This window comes from Balaenoptera ricei, chromosome 11, assembly GCF_028023285.1.
Source record: "Balaenoptera ricei isolate mBalRic1 chromosome 11, mBalRic1.hap2, whole genome shotgun sequence".
NCBI classification, from domain to species: Eukaryota; Metazoa; Chordata; class Mammalia; order Artiodactyla; family Balaenopteridae; genus Balaenoptera; species Balaenoptera ricei.
The window spans coordinates 42,316,456-42,330,628 of NC_082649.1; the positions used below are offsets into that span (position 1 = coordinate 42,316,456).

Genomic DNA, 14,173 nt, shown 5'->3' on the forward strand with positions numbered 1-14,173 from the left:
ATTTGTCTTTCTCTTTCTGACTTACTTCACTGAGTATGATAATCTCTAGTCATATCCGTGTTGCTGCAAATGCCATTATTTCATTCTTTTTTATGGCTGAGTGGTATTCCTTTGTATATAATTCCACATCTTCTTTATCCATTCCTCTGTCTATGGACACTTAGGTTGCTTCCATGTGTTGGCTACTGTGAATAGTGCTGAGAAGCAGTTAATTTGAGATTGACTAAAATGACAAGGCAGCTATACTACAGAGACTGGTTGTTAAAATAACTGATAGCCTCTATTATGCAGGATCCAATGTGGATTTAGGATTAAGACCATCCACTTGATGAGAGCAGAACACTGTAAGCCTAATCTGTTACAGAGATTACTGTGAATGTATTCAGAGCTCAGGATAGCTTTTCTAGGAGAAGAGAGTTTTGAAAATGATTTTGGAGGAGGTATGTGGTAAGGGAGCTCAAGGAATCAGAAGAGGGCTGGGGATTGGAGAACATAGCCAGGGGTGATTTTAGAGAGGTGTCTGAAGCAAAGACATCAACAAATATCAGGTTAGAAATAAATGGTGGAGAAGACAGAGAACAAGTTTGAGAGAGAAGGAATTAGAGAACCTAGAGAACAGAACAGGGGTTATTAATGGGAGAGGATGAAAAGATTGATATAATTTGTAGGCATCATCAAAGAAGTTTATTATCATCAGTAAGGGATTTACAGGAAAGAGCTAAAATAAAGGGCCTATTTCGAGCTACTTGACTGAACATTTGACAGGTATCCATCCTTTCTTCCTGCATAAAATTATTCATGCCTTTACTTGCTCTTTTTTTAAAGTTATTAATATGAGGAACTCAGGAAAATGAATCTTTTTCATTAAAAAATGCATTCCCCTCTCCTGGGAATTTTATAAAAATATGGTGCCACATTTTTATATTAGTATAAATTAGGATAACATCAAATTAGAAAAAAACATATTGCAAATGCTTATTAATACATCAAATAGGAAAATATAATAAAAAACATTCTTAGACTTTTCAGAATCTTTCCCTTTGAACTTTTCTTAGAAGTTCTTCAATAATAAGCTATTAGAAAGTACAGTAAAATTCAGAGTTACTTATACTAGGTAAGATATGACTTCATGTAATAGAATGTTTGGTAATTAGAAGCCATAGTCTTGGGGAAATTGGAGGGAACAGTCTTTTCCTCTGATGAGACCCTAAAAAATCACAGTCCTGAGATTTTAACATGATAATTTGGTGGATAATCAGGATGAATTAATGAGTTTGTTATATAAACTGAAGTTATTTGGAAACATGACTGAAAAGGTAATGGAATTTTTACGGCTGTTATTAATTTTCAATTTTTTTTATAACAAAAGCTATGGCATAGCATGCAAAGAGACTGTACATAGCCTCGAAATTTCTTCATTCCTTCCATGAGGACAGACCAATCATAGGAAACAATTAGAGAAGACCTTTCACTTATGGCTAATCACATGAGTTGGTTTTACAAATACTGGATAAGCAGAATTGTTTTTAAGCAAAACTTATGTGAGGGAATTGTTAAGCTTTCTTTCTCAATTTGATTGAATTCTGTTTGATTTTCAATTATCGCTGATTTTCAGATATTCTGGGTTACATGCCAAAATTATTCAAAAATAATTTATGTGGCAAGAATTCTGTGTTGCAAATACACAAATGAATTTACATATAAAAAGAGAAAAATATTTTGGGTACATTTGCTCAGAAACTTAGAAGTTTGGGGTGAGTTGTTTGAATTTATCAGTGTTTAGAACTCAAAACTCTTATGATATGAAAATCTTTGCATTAGGACTGACGGACACCTTCTTAACATGTTATAGAGCAAAATCAAGAAATATCTTTTACTGAGTTTATAAATGAAGCTCTTGCTAAGTTTAATTATTATGGTCGTACACTTTTCTGCTATGTAATGCAATGTACATAATATCATTATACAACTTAATATATAACTTAATAAATTAAGTATATAACTTAATAAATACAAATTAATATTTTGAATAACAGATATTCCCTAAATTCTGTATTAGGTACAAATATTTTCTTTTCTCTTATGGATCAATAGACTCAAATCAATAATTTTGAAGGGAAACCTCTGTTTAAACGATTTGGCTTTAGAATCATTTATAATTTCAGTATTTGTCTTAAAGTACTGGATAATTTTAAAAATAGCGCAAGAATAGAGCTAATCAGTTATTTTACAGGCTCTCCCTAGCTTCTCTTGAAAGTGATACATTATTTCTTTATTTTCTTTTTATTTGATGTGGGATTGGTGGCTTGCATTGTTCCAGGCAGATTAGATGAACCTATTTGCAGGGCACCTATAGAGACGTAGACATAGAGAACAGACATGTGGACACAGTGGGGGAAGGGGAGGGTGGGACGAATTGGTAGAGTAGGTTTGACATAAATACACTACCATGTGTAAAATAGATAGCTAGTGGGAAACTGCTCTATAGCACAGGGAGCTCAGCTCGGTGCTCTGTGACGACCTAGATGGGTGGGATGGGGGCAGGGGTGGGAAGGAGGTCCAAGAAGGAGGGGATATAGGTATACATATAGCTGATTCACTTCATTTTAAAGCAGAAACTAACACAACATTGTAAAGCAATTATACTCCAATTAAAAAAAAAAAAAGATAAAGTACTCTGGCTTCTTTCCATATGAAAGAGTATCTATTCATTCCTTCCAGCATAACTCACATCATTTGTTAACTGTTCATTCTGGCAAGTAATTAGGGAAAATATTTTTCATAAGCTAAAACTCCCTCTCTGTTTCGGCCTTGGCTTTCACTCTCTCAATTTATCATAGTTATGTTGATGTTGAGCGCTGCATGTTTTGAATTCTGGGCATCATTTTCAGGTTTACAATATGTAGGAGTAGTCCACGTTTTTAGAATTTTTAACACTCAAAGTGTGGTAAAGTTTTTAAGGATTGTAGTCATTATTATTATATTATGGTTTATATTCTTGCAATGGAAGAAAACCTATTTCCTTTTCCAAAGTGCATTTTGAAATTTATATTGATGGTGATTTAAATCTTTTCAAATCACGCAATTCCAAAAGGAGATAACTCTTTTAGATTTTTGTCAATGAATTATTTTCCAAAGGGAGACATGCAAATACAATTTTATATTGATGTTCATTCTGGAGAATAAATGAGATATAGTATCTAAGAGTTCACCGTTTATTTATATTTTATTTCAAATTCAAAGCAATGCCCCATTAGCCAAACAGAATTTCTGCCATTTTCTCAAAGGTTTAAGGGCCTCTTTTTGTGTAAACTAATAGGACTGTTTGCATAAACGCGCAAGTGACAAGAATGTTTTGACAGTTTCACAAATGATGTCCTATGACCCTGTCTATTTCTCTTTCCTCTAGTTAACTCCTCCCACTGCCTCTGAGCAGCTTGCCTGTAAACCACCTGCTTTCTCCTTTGTTTCTCCAACTAATCAGAAAACACCACCTGTCCCAGTCGACCTAGCCGGAGCCTCTGTCCTGGAGGAGTTCCACGCGAGGAGGCTGGATGTCAGTGGGGCCCTGGTGGAAGAAACAGCCACGTACTTTCAAACTTCCGCTCACTCTGCACCCTTTTTTGCACCGAAGGGCACGTCCTCGACGTCACAGTTCCCCCATCCCGCTCAATTATCAGGTTCTCACTCATCCAGTCCAAGTGCAGTCCAGCAAAAACCTGGCCTGACGTCTGAAGTCCTCAAGAAGACTGTCACCTCGCCTGTCCTTAGTCCCAGAGAAAGTCCGAGAACCTCTTCTCCTTCAATGTCCTCCGGTGCTTCTCTGAAGTCGAATTCAGCCTCCTACATCCCAGTCCGCATCGTCACGCACTCACTCTCTCCGAGTCCCAAACCCTTCCCCTCCCCTTTCCACGGCTCTTCTTCCACTCTCTGTAGCCAAGCGTCATCCAGCGGGAACGTCTCAAAGTCAGGGGTGAAATCCCCAGTGCCCTCCCGGCTTTCCCTCCTCACTGCCATCCTCAAGTCCAACCCTTCTCACCAAAGACCCCTTTCCCCGGCTTCCTGTCCCACCTTCTCTCTCAACTCCCTGGCTTCTTCCAGGCTCACACTCGATCAAAAAGTTAAACAAACCTCTCCTACGCCTAAAAAATCCCTCTCGAGTTGCTCCCTGCGAGCGGGGTCTCCAGAGCAAAGGGAAAACCAGGTTTCTGATCTCAGCCAGCAATCCTTTCCCTTCCCTTCTTCCACTAAAGCTGCTCCCCTTCCTGTGGCATCCTCCCTTTCTCCCCCCAAACAGGGCAGTAGCAGCCTTGCTTCTTTGAATGTAGAGAAAATGCCATCCCCCACTTCTTTGAAGAGCAGCCCAATGATTTCCCAGCTGCAAACCAGTACCTCCAGTTCTACGGGTCTGCCTCCTGTCCCTCCAAGATTTTCTCCTCTGTTTTCCAAGGGCAGACAGGATGCTGACCTCAGGGGCCCAGGAAAGCCCAGGGATATTTCCCCACATCCTTCTGCGTTAGCCTCCTTGGCATCATCTTCGGTGTCTCCTCCCACTAACCCAAGAGCCAGGCTCCCCTCTCCAGAGAAATGCTACCATCCTTCCCCAACTCTTTCAAACCTGATAAGCAGATCCAAGAGAGCATCAGCACCTCTCTCTGGCCAGGGGCAGACACCTTTAGCTCCTCCCCCACACCCTGTCTCCAGCGCTGGCTCTGCCTCTCTTCCCCAACTGGGGTGCTCCGTTCTCCCTTGTGCTAATCCGCCCACGGAGGTGCGCCACCTCAGTCCCTCAGCGCTGCACCCAAATCTTACCCTGCCTTCAAGAATTGGGAAATCCGAAAGCTCCATATCTGACCACAGGTCATCTGTTTCATCCCCATCACCTCCCATCTCTCTAACAAGAACCAACGAGCTGATTTCACCTTGTGCATTGTCCATGTCAACAGGCCCTGAAAATAAGAAACACAAGGTATTTTTTTTTTTTTTTTTTTTTGCACGTTGCATGGTGCATGTTTCTTTTGAAATACGGAATCATTTTTTTTCAGAGGAAAAATCAGCAATTATGATATTCTTTCTGTTCCTACAAGGAGATAGTGCAAGGGGATCTAGGATTTGGTATATTTGAATGTGTAGATGAATTATAAACAGTCTAAAATTGTGCATGTTTCTGAAAACCTCTTTGATTTTGCAAATCCTCTTATGGTAACCTTTTATATCTGTGGCTCCAAGGGCATTTTTTCCAGGCATAATATGAGTTATATTATTGATCCCAAAGATGGAATTTAGAGCAGTTAGATGGAATTTGGGAATATGATACATTTCTGATTCTTTAATAACATGGACCCTATTATCCATCAAAATATCCTGTACTGATAAAATAGTAGACAGGATTACTGTAAAATGGAATATTATCATATATCAAGCCCCATATGATTGCCCAGCCAATTTGAAAACTTTCTATTTCCTTTGCTGGCATTTATTTATTAGTAGTAATTTTCTTCCCCTTCTACCATGATGATTTCTTTATTGCTCTCCATACACCTCAAGCTAAATCAATATGGACTTAGCTATATACATGTTGGGCAAAAGAGAATAGAAATTTCCTTTGTATGTGAAAATTATTTGATTTATTATGAACACTGAATACTTAATGATTATAAAATATGGAAAGTATGGACAGGCTGGGTAGAGGGAAGTAGAGTTAAGAGAGGAGAAGTATTGACTTTTTAAATTTTATTTTAACATCTTTATTGGAGTATAATTGCTTTACAATGGTGTGTTAGTTTCTGCTTTATAACAAAGTGAATCAGTTATACATATACATATGTTCCCATATCTCTTCCCTCTTGCATCTCCTTCCCTCCCACCCTCCTTATCCCACCCCTCTAGGTGATCACAAAGCACTGAGCTGATCTCCCTGTGCTATGTAGCTGCTTCCCACTAGCTATCTGTTTTACGTTTGGTAGTGTATATATGTCCATGCCACTCTCTCACTTTGTCACAGCTTACCCTTCCCCCTCCCCATATCTTCAAGTCCATTCTCTAGTAGGTCTGTGTCTTCTTTATTCCCATCTTACCACTAGGTTCTTCATGACCTTTTTTTTTTTTTTCCCTTAGATTCCATATATATGTGTTAGCATACTGTATTTGTTTTTCTCTTATTGACTTTTAAATGCTCTGAAGCGACACATTGAGGAAGGATGGGAAATCAGCATTTATTTTAATATGAGAAGGGAAACATTTGAAGGAGTTACCCATAGCATTCATTGTTCATTTTTCCTGGAGGAAGGCAACTCTGCCCTAGAGTGTACCGGCTTCCCAACTGTTCTCATGTGATTTAAGACATAGAGTTTAGACACTTAGGATTCAGTCAGTATTCTATAAATGAAATAAAATTCTGAAAGTGTCTGTATTAGGAGGGGGTTTGGATTTTCAGTTCAACGCATTGAAATAACACCATTTTGGAGTGTCCAAGTTGGTTCCATGGAGATTGTGTTCAACTCTGTCACTGTTGGGATGATGAACTTACCATGGAAAAGATGAAACAGCCCACATGATGCTGTTAATATGTTACAATACAATTCAACTTACAAAGCATGCTTTAGACATCTACTGTATGCCCACCACTATACTAGCTTTTTTGTGGATGTGTTTTATTTTTAAGGAAAATAATCCTTTGTCTTAAAAATATATTTTATTCAGCAAAACAACATATATATAACGTGGAGAAGCTATAGAGAGTTATTAAATCTACAGTAAAGCTAGAAAACAAGGATAAGGCAATATTAATATAACATAATACAGATTATGTATAAAAGTTCACTGAATTCAGTATAAGAGAAATATTATTATGGGATATGGTTAGTAAGGGAAGTTATCATAAATGTCAGGCCTGTTGGAAATGTTTAGGATTTAGCTTAATGAAGAGGAAAGCAGGTGGCATTTCAGAAATGGTAAACAACTCCACCAAATATACAGATGATGATCCCAGAGGAGTATATGTGGACACGTAAGAAGATTGGGCTTATCATCGAATAGTGATGATAGTAATGATAATTACAGTAACAGATATCAAATACTTTCTGTGAGTCAAGGACTATCCTAGTAGTTACACAAAGTAGTTAAAATTTAATTAAAAGGGACCATGTTAGTTAATTTTGTCACGACCATATGAGATTGGTAATATTATTTTCTTCATTCTGTATACCAAGAAACTGTAGTTCAGTGAATAACTTGCCCAGGTTACATTTCTTATACTGGCAGAGCTGACATTTATATTAATTGAAATCTACTGATTCCTGAAGCCATGTTCTTTATTACTGAGATTTATTGCTACAAAGCAATAACTCATATTAATTATCATTTTAGCCTTATTTATTAATTCTCATGAAGGAATGAAATGATGATTAGAATTACCAATTTACATAATATTTGGATCATTTTAAAATGTATTTTTCAAGATTATTAAGTCCTTGTACTTTAAACTTCAAAGCAAATGGGATGGAGGAAATCTAACTTTCTCTCTAAGTTCGAAAATATGATTTATTTGAGGTGAAATGACCTGGTGATTATCTTTTCAATACATATGTGTGATTATGGAACTCATTTGTAATGTATTGAAAAAAAACCCCTGGTGATCTAAACATTACTTTTTCCTGAATTTATTGGCAATTATCTCTTAAACCATACTGCCTTACACTTATTCTTTACCTTTATGAAAAGTAGTTTTACTCCACAGGCTTCTTAGAGGGTTTCTGTTTGTGGTTCACTCTGTTCTGTTCATGTTTTGTCCCATTTTTGGAGAGTTGGAAAAGGATGAGCCCAGAGCGGCTTCTGATGAAGTCCTTTTTTGCCCTAAAATCAAGTTTTTTGAAGACCTGTTACTCCCCAGCTCATTTACTGCCCCCAGTATTGAAGAATTTTCAGTGTTAGCTTTATTTTTTCTGCTTATTTTCTTTATTTCCAAGTTAATAAAGTTCAAAATTTGATGAACATGTATGAAAATATGGAGAATGATTATAATTAATCCATTTTTATCTGTTCCTTTGAACATAAAAAATGTTTCTTATAATGGGTAAAATTTATGATAACTTTTGCAAAATTAGTTTCTCTTGAGACATATTTATTTGTCATATTTATCATATACATATCATATAATTATTTGTCATATTTATTTCCTCCTTGCTTCTTGCTGTTATCTCTGTAGGTAAAAAATCAGTATGTGTATATATATATAAGTAAAACTATTATTTGCAAGAATTGTAACTTGAGTGTAAAAAGTTCACTAAAATGGACACTGTTGGATACTGGAAGAGATAAATCTTATTGCAGTTTCTTTTGATGTTTGATTCGTTTTGTTTAAATTGCTAAGATTATTTTATAGATTGATAGGACGAAATAGACAAACGCTTTGGGATATCAAAGAATTTATATGCTTTTACGGACTGTTTCTTGTCTGGCTCGTTCCACTGTGGTGCTAATCTGAGCACAGAACCCTCTTTGAAGTCAAAGAGTTTCAGATTTAGATCAGCTTCACTCAGTACCAGATCCTGAAAGGAAAGAGGTCCTAGAATACAGATAGCCATCAAATTAAAACATCAATGCTTGAAAGATATTAGTTCCAAGTCTGGCCTTACTGTCCTTTGATATGAAAATGAAATGGAACAGCTAGCTTAGGCTGGGCTAAATTCAGGTATAAGATATGTTTGATGTTTCTTTTTCATAGATAGAATCTTAAAGTTCGGAATCTGCTTTTATTAGTATAACAGCTATATTCTAATTTCAGATATGGTTGAAAAATATTATTTCACATTATAATCATGGTCCTAGACAGGATGAGTGTCTCCCTGAATGTTGCTCCTATGGCTCTTTGATCAATGTGTATATTGTCTGAGACACTTTTTCCCCTTGGGAAAGCCTGAATATCAGAAAATTAATCTATGGAGTTGTATTTGGGTTCCCAATATCTTTTGCCTTCATTATAATTTACATTTTTCTCCTAACGAGTTATCATGGTGTTCCACATGGAAATTTGGGATGGCCATTACATCAAAACCTCATACATTTTGCCCCTCAATGATGATGGTCTGAAGCTCTGTGTAGGCTTCAGTGGTGTCACTGCCCTGGCCTGAAAGCTAGCTGGACACATGGATTGGTTAGGGAATCAGTTGGGAGCTTTTGGATATTTCATGAACTTTTATAGCTGATGTTTTATTTATAAACTCTCATTCTTTTAAGGCATCATATCATTTCCAAGTATATCACACTGAAAACTTGGTGGTTACAAGCTTCTATGTGATTTTCTCCATTTCTTTTTTTTTTTTTTTTAATTTTATTTATTTATTTTATTTATGGCTGTGTTGGGTCTTCGTTTCTGTGCGAGGGCTTTCTCTAGTTGTGGCAAGCGGAGGCCACTCTTCATCGCGGTGTGCGGGCCTCTCACTATCGCGACCTCTCTTGTTGCGGAGCACAGGCTCCAGACGCGCAGGCTCAGTAGTTGTGGCTCACGGGCCCAGTTGCTCGGCAGCATGTGGGATCTTCCCAGACCAGGGCTCGAACCCGTGTCCCCTGCATTGGCAGGCAGATTCTCAACCACTGCGCCACCAGGGAAGCCCGACTTTCTCCATTTCTGCTGATCCTTACATAATCTGGGAAATGAACAGAAGGAAATGTACCTCCATGAGCAAAACTGGTCAATCTGAGTTCAAAACAAATCACTCATTCGTACAATAAATATGTATTGAGTGCTTATTATGTATACGTTTCAAAGTTGTGAAGATGTTGAAACAAATAAAATTGCAAAAAATGCATGCTAAAAGAACATTTATATTCTATGGTGAAAGAGAAACAGTCCACAACCCTCCCCCTCCCCAATAGGTAAATTTTCTTGTAAGTTAGAAGATCATAAGTGGTATAGAGAAAAGTATAGCAGGCTAAGAGGTGGTTGTCACCAATTTATGTTGGGTGGCAGAGATAGGTTTCTTTGAAAGGGTGACATCCAAGGAGGTGATGCTTCTTGAGAGAGTATAGTTAGGCCCTTCCTCAGGGTCTTGTTGTTTATGTAATTTGAGGTCCTGGCATTTACCTGTACTTAAAGTGTAACCATGAGTTCAAATCCCTGATTCTCAAGGCAAATAGTACAGTTTGCTTTGAGATCTTATAGGTCTTTATTACTAGAGCCTGTGGTGAATTTTATGTGTCAGTGATGGGGGTGGTGGTGAGGAGAGCGGTGGGAAGTATTTTCTGAAGGGGAAGGGTGTGTTCTTGCTATCCCCACCTTCACACCCAGGATTTATGTTACAATATCTAGCATTGCCTATAAATAGAATTAGCTCTGATAAACTTACATACAAAATGCAATTTCCTTTTTTAAACCTAAACTTTGCCCTGTACCTGTCATCTAGTGAATATTTAACAGATATTTATGGAAAGATGACTAAAACCATAGATTGCAAATTTGAGAGATATAGTAGTTATCACTGAATTTTTTGCTGGATTCAAAGTCAGGCTGGTCGGTTCTACCTTGTATGATTAGCTAATGGTGATTCCAGCCTGTAATATTACAGCCTATTCTTATTATTTAAGTTGTAATTACAGTGACTAGAGTGATCTGTAATTTTAAACCGAGGAAGGGAAACCAATGAATTTGCTTTCATACCTGGAAGTCTTGACATACTAGAAAAGAAATATGCTCCAAATTTGGATATTGTTAAGAGAACCTAAAAGAAATATACTGAACACAAAAAGTATCTCTTATGGCAACAAGAATGATGTTTGGACTGAAAAGGAAAGGCTACATGTGTCTTAGAGATGCATAAAGCCCAAGATAGATGAAGAACTAGAAAGGACATCTAGTTGCTTTAAATAAGTTCATGTCTCCTGGTCTAGATAAATCATATCTCAAAAAACAGATGAAATTTCTAATTCTATTGCAAAAGTATTGTAAATGATGGGAAAGAGGAGATTTACCAGAAAAAAAGAAGCAAGCTGTTTTTTAACACAAAAAATGGAAGGTAAATTCTGAAAATTATGGCAAATTCTTAGGTTGTGAATGTTTACCAAAACAGTTATAACTGGAAGTCAGACATTTTCTTCAAGCAATAGACATTTTATTGAATGCTTTCCAGCTTCTAGCTTTTGTGATGTCTTTCATGGTATCTTGAACAAGGAGAGATATTTGAGAAGTAGTGATATATTTCTGTGAATTCTGAATGCTTAATCCAAAGCATCCTCGAGATCACTGTCTATCTCATCACCTTATTTTAATTTTATGCATATTATTATCTCTCTATGGCTTTTCTTTTGCTTTCTTATTTATTTGTTTGTTTATTGTTTGGTTCAGTTCATTAAGATGTAAGCTCTAAAGAGTAAAGGCTTTGTGTGTTTGTTTACTGCTGAATCACCAATACTTAGAGCAATGCATGTCACAAAGTAGATACTCAATAATATTTTGTTGAGGGAATCCATTAGTTGAACTACCATATCCAAATAAATTTACAAGGTGGATTGATGCCCACCAGGTTGACAGAACCCAGTAGGCAAGAGCTCCCTATCCTTGTATGTGACTTGAATGAAGATAAAGATGATATGCCTAAAAAATCGTTCATGAAATAATATAAAAGTATTATCTTTGCAGTTTACAATGACTGACAAATCTAATCAGAGAAATTGGATAGAGATAATACCTTAAGTGCTATTTTTGGATCTAGAGGGAAAAAAGCATAACTACAGGATGGAGTTTAATTTCAACAAATGTTAAGAAAAAGATGAAAGGATTAGGAATTTTAGGTGATACTATACTCAATGTGATCCAACAATATAAAATAACCTCAACTGCATTCTGTGTTTTCTAAACACACCACAAAAACCAAGGAGGCAATTCCAATGATTATCATCTTCACTGTATTAATTGAGTTTATTGTCAATATCATGTCAGTGATGATGATATTCTACTTTGTGTTAAAAATACATCTAGGTAAACACACCTTTTAAAAATTTATATATAATAGTGTGTTAATCCCAAATTCCTAAGTTATCCCTCTCCCCACGTTTCCACTTTGGTAACCATAAATTTTTTTTTAGAAGAAATGCAAATGTTCTTTTATTTTATTTTTAAATTTTTCTTATTTTTTAGCTATGTAGGGTCTTTATTGCTGAGCGTGGGCTTTCTCTAGTTGTGGTCAGTGGGGGCTACTCTTTGTTGCAGCGTGCAGGCTTCTCATTGCAGTGGTTTCTTTTGTTGTGTTGCATGGGCTCTAGGCATGTGGGCTTCAGTAGCTGTGGCATGTGGGCTCAGTAGTTATGGCTCGTCGGCTCTAAAGTGCAGGCTCAGTAGCTGTGGCACACGGGTTTAGTTGTTCCGTGGCATGTAGGATCCTCCCGGACCAGGGCTCAAACCCATGTCCCTTGCACTGGCAGGTGGATTCTTAACCACTGCACCACCAGGGAAGTCCCCATAAATTTTTTTTGAAGTCTGTGAGTCTGTTTTATAAATACATTCATTTGTATCATTTTTTTACACATTGTAAATCAACTATACTCTAATATAAACTAAAAATTAAATTAAAAAAATTTAAAGGAATATTGACAGAGGAAAGGGATAGTGAAATTCTTCAGCTGAGGATCAGTAAGGAAGGGGTAGATGGAAACAGCAGTATAACTATCACCCAGAAGAGAGTTCTTAGTCCAAGCAGGGAAAAAGAGGACCAAGGTCCTATAGGAGTAAGTTAGCAGGAAACATATTTTGGCTCAATATAAAGGGGAATTTTGTACCAATTCTAACAGTTAGACCTAAATATGCTGCCTTGGGAGGTAGGCAATTGTTCATGGTGTGGCTGAACAGAGGATCAGAGAGATTGATGCCTTGGATGAGGGGGTTGAAACAGATTGCCTTCAATATCACTTCTAATTCAAAGATTATATGGCATTACATTTATAATAACAAGATATTGCTCTGTAGAGGCTTCACCAAATATATTCTTTAGGACAGCTGCGGATAGGAGAACAAACATTATAAATGATTATGTATCCTGAAAGGAGAGGCAAGGGCATATGGCAGGTATATCACAGTTGTTGGGCTGGAGCACCCTTGTCCATATCCCAGCTATGATTTAGTAGCTAGTGACCTTGGATAAGTTTCTTAACATCTGTCTGCTTTAGTTTCCATATATAAAGTAAACATAATGTAATATCTACATAATAGGTTTGTTGTGAAAATGAAATGAGATAATACACATTAAGTTTTCAGAAGGGTACCTGGCTTGTAGTGATTGTTATCTATTATTATTGTTGCAACTATTGCTACAGTTAAATATCCACAAACCATTGTGGAGTATTAATAACATATTTTATTCTGCATTATTTGTTTGTTTAGATATTCCTTGGGAAAAAGTATCTTATAGAGAAGCATGGATATTGGATCCAGATGGGCCTGGATTCCAAATCTGTTTGTTTTTTATGGGCTGTGGTCTTAGATGAGTCACCTGAGCTCACCACATCTCCTTTTCCTAATGACTCTTTAGTTATAGGGATTCTGCAAAATTAAATGAGGCAATGCATGTCATTCGCCTAGTCATAGATGTCAGCTCTAATTCCACATGCTGAGATGGCATTTTACTTTAGTGCTTATCCAAATACATTATTTTCTGGAGACCATAGCAGTGCTGGATCAATAGAGAGACTTATAATTAATGACTTTAGTCATTAATTATAAAATTACAGGATTCTGCTTCAGTAGGTAAGCTCAAGTCTTGAAGGGACCAGAGGCTTTCTTCTTCCAGGTCTGGCATTTTGATTTTTTTCTACTTGAACTTCTTCTTAAGGAATATGAATGTGCCAGCCTCTTACCTTCCTCACACCAGTTGAATAAGGGTTACACCAATGCCATCTATAAAATTCAAGGTTTTATTTTACTTGATTACACTGTCTTCTTCTGTAGATCCTTTGGTCTTCTTTCCAGGGGACAAAGACAGCCTGGAGCTGTGTGCCAGTTTCCCACTGGCTCTGGGCTAATGGGGAAGCTGCCTGAGAGCTTTTGAAGTGAGAGGAACCTTGAGTTTAGTTAAGCAGCTTGGGACCCAGAACAATATCAAAACTGGGTCTTTGGTTATGTATATGATACTGGTTTCTACAACTTTCTCATGCTCAACCCTCTCCCCCAAATACTTCCCAAAAC

General features: G+C 37.0%; 1 protein-coding gene across 11 annotated transcripts in view; it reads left to right on the top strand.

Moving 5' to 3' along the window:
* Window positions 1-14,173, top strand: part of MLIP (muscular LMNA interacting protein) — a 282,530-nt gene that overhangs the window by 146,098 nt on the left and 122,259 nt on the right. For 9 of the 11 annotated variants that reach the window (XM_059938984.1, XM_059938985.1, XM_059938990.1 and 6 more), the window contains one exon: window positions 3,410-4,969. The exons of 1 other annotated variant lie outside the window; for it this stretch is intronic. In XM_059938984.1, coding sequence (XP_059794967.1) covers window positions 3,410-4,969 — 1,560 coding nt within the window. The remainder of the gene's footprint in view (window positions 1-3,409; window positions 4,970-14,173) is intronic. One more of the 11 variants, XM_059938986.1, reaches the window with a different exon arrangement.